Raw genomic sequence first — 7,539 nt, forward strand, 5'->3', positions numbered from 1 at the left:
GAGACAGAAACAGAGAGAGAAAGAGAGATGACAGAGACACACAGAGAGACAGAGGTGACAGAAAGAGACAGAGGAAGAGACCAGAAAGATAAAGAGAGAAAAAAAAGACAGAGAGAAGGAGGAGAAGAAATGCCGAGTATAGGGCTAGAGCCCTGGCTAGAGCCAAGGTATACAACTGTTAGGACACTTTGGGCCAGAAAATCCTCTAGGTTAGCTAGAGGTCAGTCAGTCAAGCAACAAGCATTTATTTTACACTTACTTTGGGGGTCTGGGGGGGGCACTGAGCTAAGAAAGGCAAAGACTTCTGCCTTCCCTGCCCTCCCTCAAGGAGTTCACAGTTGAGTGAGGTGTGGAGTTCTTTCTGGTGGACAGAGGTGAGTAGGACAAGATAAAATGAGTAGACAGGCCAGGCAGTATAGACTGTGGAAGTCTGATCTTGGCTCAGTGGGCAAAAGGGAGCCAGGGGAGGATTTTGACCACAGGAGGAGAAACATCACCAGATCAATGCTTAAGGAACCACAGTCAGGCAGCAGTTTCTATGGCTTGGAGGTGGGGTGGAGTAAAAGTAAGACGTTTGGGAGCTGCTGTGACAGTCTAGGAAGTTATTAAAAGGGCTTGTACCAGGTTGGTGCCAGTGTACATGAAGACCCGGGCAAAAGTTTCAGAAATATGATAGGAGCCGAAGAATCTAGCGGGGATGGTTGGGTTCCAGAGGTACCTGGGAGGGGCTTGGAGTTCGGATAGACCTGAGTTCAAATTGAGCCTCAGTCACTTCCTAGCTGTGTGACCCTGGGCTGTCTCCTCAGTTTCCTCATCTGTAAATGGGCATATGATAACACTTCCCTCCCAGGGACTGTAGGGAGGATCAAATGAGATAATAATGGTCAAGTGCTTTGTAAACTTGAATGCTTTAGTGCTAAAAAATAAATGCTAAAAATTGTCTTTACACATAATTGGAAAAAAGTAAAATATTATTAAAAGAAGAAAACTGTCACTGTTATAAGATGAGATGTGGGATAAGCAGGGGCAACAAGTCCCAAGAGGCTGATCTCCACGCAAGATACATGGGAGACCCGCCTCCCTCTCCCTTTTCTTCATCTGTTTTCTTTCACTTAGAAAAAGCAGCTCAAGGCCAGGGCAGGAATCACCCGCTGAATGTTCAGTGTAACCCACTTTCAGCCTCTCCCCATCATATCAGGATCAACAGAACCCTAAGCAATTTATCAAGGAAGACATAAACATGGTGGGGGGAGCAGCCCCCCTCCCCAGCCAAACGTCTCTACCTTTGCCCACGCAGTGACCACAGTCACACCAGCCCTGTTATGACCTACCAGCCCCAGGGAAGCATTTTCATTATTTGGGGGGAATTTAGATGGTCTAAGAAATAGCTTTGTACACATGTGCATTTAGATCATTCTGTGAACGCTGATATTTTAAACAGGGGCATCAGAATGTCTGAGAAAGCTGTCAAAGCCCAGAGCAGCCTCAGGCACATAGTAGGTACTTTAAAATGCATGTTGGATTGAACGGAGTAAGGCTTGGATAAATCTTGTCTCAGACATTTTACTACCTGGGTGACCTTGGGCATGTCACTTAGGTGACCCTAGGGCCTTGGTTTCCTCATCTGCTAAAAAATGAATGGGTGGATGAGATGGTTTCTGAGGTCTCTTCCAATCCTTGATCTGTGGGCAAGTCAGCCTCAGTTTTCATGATCTGTAAAATGGGCATGATTATAACAGTAGCACCAACTGAAAAGTAGAGGGATATAGAGGAGCTCTGGGGAATAAAACCGTGCATATCCAAGGGAATAAGGTGGGAAAGGCTGGAGAAAGGAGCTGATCCTTTCAGAACTGGATGAGGCCTTGATGGTAGTATCTCCCCTTTCCCAAGAGGCATCATGTCCAAGGAGGTTTCATACAGCAAGACGTGGGTGCAAAATCCACCCCTGACAGCTCTGTTACTCTAGAAAAATCAGCTTGCTTTTCTCAGTCTCAGTTTCCCCATTTCTTACCCATCTGACCCCCTGCCACCATAGAAGGTAGCTTTGGCAATCACTCCCATTTCCCAAGAAGTAAGGTCATCTTATAGAAAGGCAGAGTCCTCGGTTTGGAGCCAGAAGGGCAGCTAGGTGTCACAATGGATGGAGCACCCAGATCCGGTGTCAACCTTGGGGCTTGCTAGCTGTTTGACTCTGGGTAAGTCACATCGTCTGCCTCAATTTCCTTATTTGTAAAATGACGATGATAATAGTGCCTACCTCCCAAAGTCCTCAGGGAGGCCTTTGCCAAGTGCTAACTTATATTATCAAGCCCCAGGTTCAAAGTCCACCCTTCACATTTAGCTGGGTGCCCCTGGGCCAGTCACTCCATCCCTCTCAGCCTCATTGGCTTCATTTGTAAAATGTGTATCATAACAGCGCCCATCTTCCAGGGCTGTCGCGAGCATCACAGGAGATAACATGCATTTTTCAAACCTTGAAGCGCTATAAAAAATGCCACCCAACATCAGCTGCCTAACTTTCCAGTTATTATTATTATTTTTACAAAATGTGTAACTGCAGTGAGCCAGCCTCCCCTGGGCTCCGAGTTCACACACAGGGGGGCTCAGGGCACTGCTCCGGTGCCAGGGGGCATGCATTTTTCAGAGCTGAGAGCAGCTCTGAATGCCAAAGGGGACCCGGGGCTGCGCCAGCCACCCGCAAGCCCATGCCCCTCTCCTCTGGCAGCTGGGAGGCCCCCGAAGGGAGCCGACCTCTGCTCCCCAGCACCCCCCCCGAGCACCCGGTGCCCCAAAGAGGCCCACGCAGCCACGGTGGCACCGAGATCCTCGCCCTAATAATAAGCACCCTTGCCCAGACTGGCACAAACAGCCCTGGCGCGCGGACTTCGCCCCTGAGGGCTGGCCACCCTCCTTTCTCTTTTTACGTGGGGCCTGCCCTCGCTAATAATTACCGGAGGCATGAGCCCCGCAGAGGGCATTTAGGAGCGAGCCTCTGGAACAAAAGGGCACGAAACCAACGCGGACAAAAACGTGCGCGGCCAGCGAGACACCTGAAACCTCCCCGGCTCCGCGGGATGGACGGACTCCCTTACCCTGCCCAGCTCCGCTCCAGGCTCCTCCTCCTCAGCCGCCCAGGGCCAATGGGAAGGGCGAGGCGGAGCGTGTTCCACCCCCTTCGGGAGGCCTTCTGCCCCCCCCCAGCCACGCCCCCTTCGGGTCCTGCCCCCTGCAGGCACCGCCCCTTTCCGCGGGGCTCTCTCCGGCTAGGCCTCTGCGAGAAGGTCAAATTGCCTGAGAGGGTTGATTTGCATCTTCCAATGGGTGAGTCGTATGCAAATAAGGCTGGAGTTGGTTGGCTGGGTGTAGGTAGGATAACGCCGCGGAGCCGGGCTCTTTGTCCTTCACCGGCTGTGGAGCAGCTTCAGTCTGTTGGTGCGTCCTGAGGCTGCGGGTGGACTAGGGAGCGAGCGATCCGCCGCCGGCAGAGAGGAGGCGGCGGCGGCCCCAGGGCGACCGGGCCGGAGCGAGGGAGCCAGGCGGCGCTGCTGCTGCAGCCGGTGCAACCGGTGCACAGCCCGGGCCAGGCGGGCAGCTCAGAGCCGGGGCGCCAGGACCCGGGCGGCAGCCGGGGCAGGGCAGCCGGGCAGGGGCAGCAGCTGCTGCAGCGCACGCCGCGCTGCGGGGGGGCGGGGGGGGGACGGGGACCGGACCTGCCAGAGCAATATGACTTTGGAGGAATTCGCGGCCGGAGAACAGAAAACTGAAGGGTGAGCTGGGGGGGCAGCGCTGCCCTGTCGGGAAAAGGGCAGGGGCTGGACCGCTCTGCCTTAAGCGCGAGCAGGGGTGGGGGACCACCGGGCTGGCAGAACCGCTGCCCCCTGGCACCCAGCTGGAGGAGCCCCAGCTGGAGAAGCCCCCGCCGGGCCCCGTGGGGGGGCCCCCGCCCCCGCCCGTGGCTTCTGCGGTCTGCAGTTTGGGGTGTGGGCTGAGTTCCGAGGACAGGAAATGTCCCCAGTGTGGGGAGGGCGGCGAGTGGGAAATGGCACTTTTCTCACCGGCCCGTGCATGTGGACTTGGTCGTGGGCACGCTTGTGTGGGTGCTTGCGAGGGCAGGGCGGGGAGGTGACAAGCTAAGTGCGGGGCTGGTGGGGGGGTAGGGGGGAGAGTCGGGTTTGCAGAAGTTAATGCCCAGTTTCGTGACCCCCGGGGATGCCTGGCTGTGGAATTGTGTGCATGGGCATGGGGGTGGGGCTGAGGGGGTAAGGACCCAGCCTGAACCTGCCCCCGGGTGTGACTGACGGGTCTGCCTCCCCTGTGCCCGCTGTCAGGATGGACAAGGTCGGGGATGCCCTGGAGGAGGTTCTCAGTAAAGCCCTGAGTCAGCGGAGTATCACGGTTGGGGTCTACGAGGCGGCGAAACTGCTCAATGTGTAAGTGGGGGAGGGGGCGGCGAGCACCTGTCTCCCCTCCCCCTCCGCGCCCCACTTTCCTCCCCTCCCTACCGTGCGCCCCACTTCGGGGATACTCTTTTCTGCCACACCGCCCCCTCCCTTTTTGTCTGCCCTTTCCTTTTCTGGGAACTCCACTATCTGTAGTTTTCTGGGATAGGGCCGCTGGGTGCATGCGTGTGGGAGCGAGTCCCTGCGTGGTGGGCACGCGTGTGCCTGCGTCACGGAGCTGGCGGCTGGGCATGGCTGCCCTCCTGCCTGTGTGTGCGTGCATCTGTGGAGCTCCTCGGGCGTGCTGGGTGGGGGCTCTGCGGGCTGCCAGTGTGTGTGTGTGGGGGAGCCCTTCCCGCCCCCTCCCCCAGGCCCTGACCGTCCGGGTGCCCCTCCTCGCTGCAGGGACCCCGATAACGTGGTGCTGTGCCTGCTGGCCGCAGACGAGGACGACGACCGGGACGTGGCCCTGCAGATCCATTTCACCCTCATCCAGGCTTTCTGCTGCGAGAATGACATAGACATCCTGCGGGTCAGCAACCCCGGGCGCCTGGCCGAGCTGCTGCTGCTGGGCACGGGTGGCCCGGCCTCGGCCACCGCCACAGCCTCGGGCGGGGGAGCCGAGCAGCCCCCGGACCTGCACTGCGTCCTGGTGACGGTAAGTGAACTGGAGGGGGATGGGCGGCCTCCACCTGATCGTCACCTGATGGCCGCCCCGAGAGCCAGCGCTGGCACCCAAGGGGGAGGGGGCTGCCTTTTGCCCCACTTCAAAGGCCGGCTGGACTTTGAACCGAAAGGTGCTGGTTTCATCATCAGGACTCTTGTCAGCGCAGAACATGCCCCAACTCGTTTGCTTCTCCCCAGTGCCCGGGCTGCCTGGCCGGCTCGGAAGAGATCGCTGGGCATGAGTCAGCGCCCCGGGCGCCCAGCGGCCTCCTTCTGTCCGTCCGCCTCCCGTGACTAATTCTTTTAGCAGTGCAGATTAGATAAAGCCAAGTGAATTCCTGGCTCACCCTCATTAAGGAGTCACCTCCATTCTCTGCCAGTCCAAGCTATAAATAGGAACACTGTGGGGGGGGGGGGGGGGGAAGAAAGAGGCAGACGTTGCTAATTCCCTGGAAATCCATTGGGGAGGACAGTGGAAAATTTCCCTGAAAACTTGCATTTTTTGAAAAAGGGAGGGTTTTTTTTTTTTTAACCTTCATGCCTGTTGGAGGGTAGGCAAGTCCTGAGTTTAGAGGTAAAGAGCAGAGGAGCGTAAATTTGGAGTTGGAAGGAGACCATCGAACCATCTTCCTTCATTGATCTGGGAAGGTCTGGTTTCCACTTATTTTTGGCCTTTTAAATATCAATTTTTTAAAGCTAGCCAGAGAATAAACAGCTTGGTTTGTTTTTTTTTTTCTGGCTCTGTTCTTTTTTAAGTGCCGCAAGAAGTATGTAGTTTAACTATTATGAAATCGAGCTGATGCTTTGAACGTGTGAGCTCATGCTTGTGGCCACCCTCTACCCTAGTCCTTAAAAGAGATGCCCCAAAAGCACAGCTCCAGGTGCCATCTGTAACCGTGAAAAATAAAAATCCTCTGCCTTCTAGTAGCTTATTGCTACTTCTCTGCTTTCATGTGCAAAGAACGGGGCCACCTAGGGTTCAGTCCGCTGTAGTGCTGGAGGAGGTCATTCATATGGACAGATCGTTATCACTCATGCAAACCCACGATTGTGTGTGGCCGGTCTTGTGCTCCCACCGGAGAACAGGGCCTTTGAGATGCTTGGATCAACTCCAGGAAAAATGTAACGATAGCGGATATTTTTGTAATGTTTTGTAAGGCTGCCTAGAGAGAGATTGTGGTGGGGGGAGTGGAGCCCAGCCCAGCCTTCCGATTCTGGGAGCCCTGGGTTCAGATTTCTCCTGTGACACCCCGCCCCCCCTTCAAGAAATTAACCCGAGGCTTCTGGGCGTTTCCCATAGCAACCCCTCGGGCCATCGGTGGTGGGTGGGGAAGCCTTACGTTAATTTATTTCTCTGAGACACTTAGTAGGAAATAGAACTCCCCATGTTCCTCTTCCCCTGCACAGACCGTGTCCTGGTTATTATTAGCAAATTGCTTGGGTTTTGAAAAATGCATTACCAGTTTTTTAACTTGAAGTATTCATTTCTTTCCAGAATCCACATTCCTCTCAATGGAAGGATCCGGCCTTAAGTCAACTTATTTGTTTTTGCCGGGAAAGCCGATACATGGATCAGTGGGTCCCAGTGATTAACCTCCCTGAGCGGTGATGGCTTCCCACTGAAAGTAACTGAGCCCAGTTGCACTGAAGTTTTGAAATACCTTTGTAGTTACTCAAGCAGTTACTCCCTACACTGATGCAAGGATTACAGAAATTGATGTCCAGTAGGCTGACTGAGTCCAACTACACATTCTTGGGGACCGGAGATTGATGACTTTGCAGAAGGAAAGAGAAGGGAATGAAAGGCAGAAGCTGTTTGGAAACCAGCGAAAGTCAAAAGGAACAAAAAAAAAATTTGGCAAAGAACCATGCAGGAAGGGGGAAAATGTATTCATTTAGGATGGTTGAGTTACCTTGAGATAAACCAAATATGCATCGTTGAAGTTTAAATGTACAGCAGTAGTTTGGGTATTTTTCGGTTTATATGCCCTTGAAATGAGAGCGCAAAGGGGTTAATTATATTTTAAAAACCATATTTTATTGTATTTTGATGGGATGTTTAAATTCTTGGAGTTTTATTATGAATTGTACTAAGTTATTTTATGACATGAAAGGTTATTTATGCTATAAATTTTTGGAATACAATACCTGCAATAAACCAATAGAGTAATTGCACTATTCCTGTTTTGCCCTTGGTTTTTGTTTACTGGAATTTGTTGGGAGAAGGAGAAAAACTAAGTCAACTCCTCCCCCTTGGGAACTCCAGCCTGGGGACGGGGTGGGCAGGGGCTGTATCTTTGCAAATGTAGCTAAGGAAGGGACTTCAGGCTCTAGTTCTGGGCTTAATCTTGCTGGTTGCAGGGTTGGCTTATCTCGGGAACATTAGGGCTGCGGTGGCTTGGCAAAGATTTCTGGGATTTCCGGGGCCAGCAGC

At 53.7% G+C, this 7,539-nt stretch overlaps 1 protein-coding gene across 2 annotated transcripts; it reads left to right on the forward strand.

Moving 5' to 3' along the window:
- Positions 1-3,027: 3,027 nt before the first annotated feature.
- On the forward strand, positions 3,028-7,283 carry GADD45A (growth arrest and DNA damage inducible alpha). 2 transcript variants are annotated; one of them, XM_072649796.1, is made up of 4 exons: positions 3,028-3,321; positions 4,329-4,430; positions 4,845-5,097; positions 6,601-7,283. In XM_072649796.1, exons 2-4 carry the CDS (start codon positions 4,330-4,332, stop codon positions 6,712-6,714), a joined length of 468 nt encoding a protein of 155 aa, XP_072505897.1. In that variant the 5' UTR covers positions 3,028-3,321; position 4,329; the 3' UTR covers positions 6,715-7,283. The 2 variants fall into 2 exon arrangements, with proteins under 2 accessions (XP_072505897.1, XP_072505896.1); XM_072649795.1 differs by lacking the exon at positions 3,028-3,321 and adding an exon at positions 3,367-3,767.
- The last annotated feature ends 256 nt before the right edge of the window (positions 7,284-7,539 follow it).

The sequence above is a fragment of the Notamacropus eugenii genome, chromosome 2 (genome assembly GCF_028372415.1).
Source record: "Notamacropus eugenii isolate mMacEug1 chromosome 2, mMacEug1.pri_v2, whole genome shotgun sequence".
NCBI lineage: Eukaryota > Metazoa > Chordata > Mammalia > Diprotodontia > Macropodidae > Notamacropus > Notamacropus eugenii.

Excerpts from the sequence above, each read along its gene's own strand:
- GADD45A (XM_072649795.1), top strand. The coding sequence starts at position 3,724 with ATGACTTTGGAGGAATTCGCGGCCGGAGAACAGAAAACTGAAGG. Across the intron at positions 3,768-4,328 it reads GGAGAACAGAAAACTGAAGG|GATGGACAAGGTCGGGGATG; the intron begins GTGAGCTGGGGG and ends GCCCGCTGTCAG. Across the intron at positions 5,098-6,600 it reads TGCACTGCGTCCTGGTGACG|AATCCACATTCCTCTCAATG; the intron begins GTAAGTGAACTG and ends ATTTCTTTCCAG.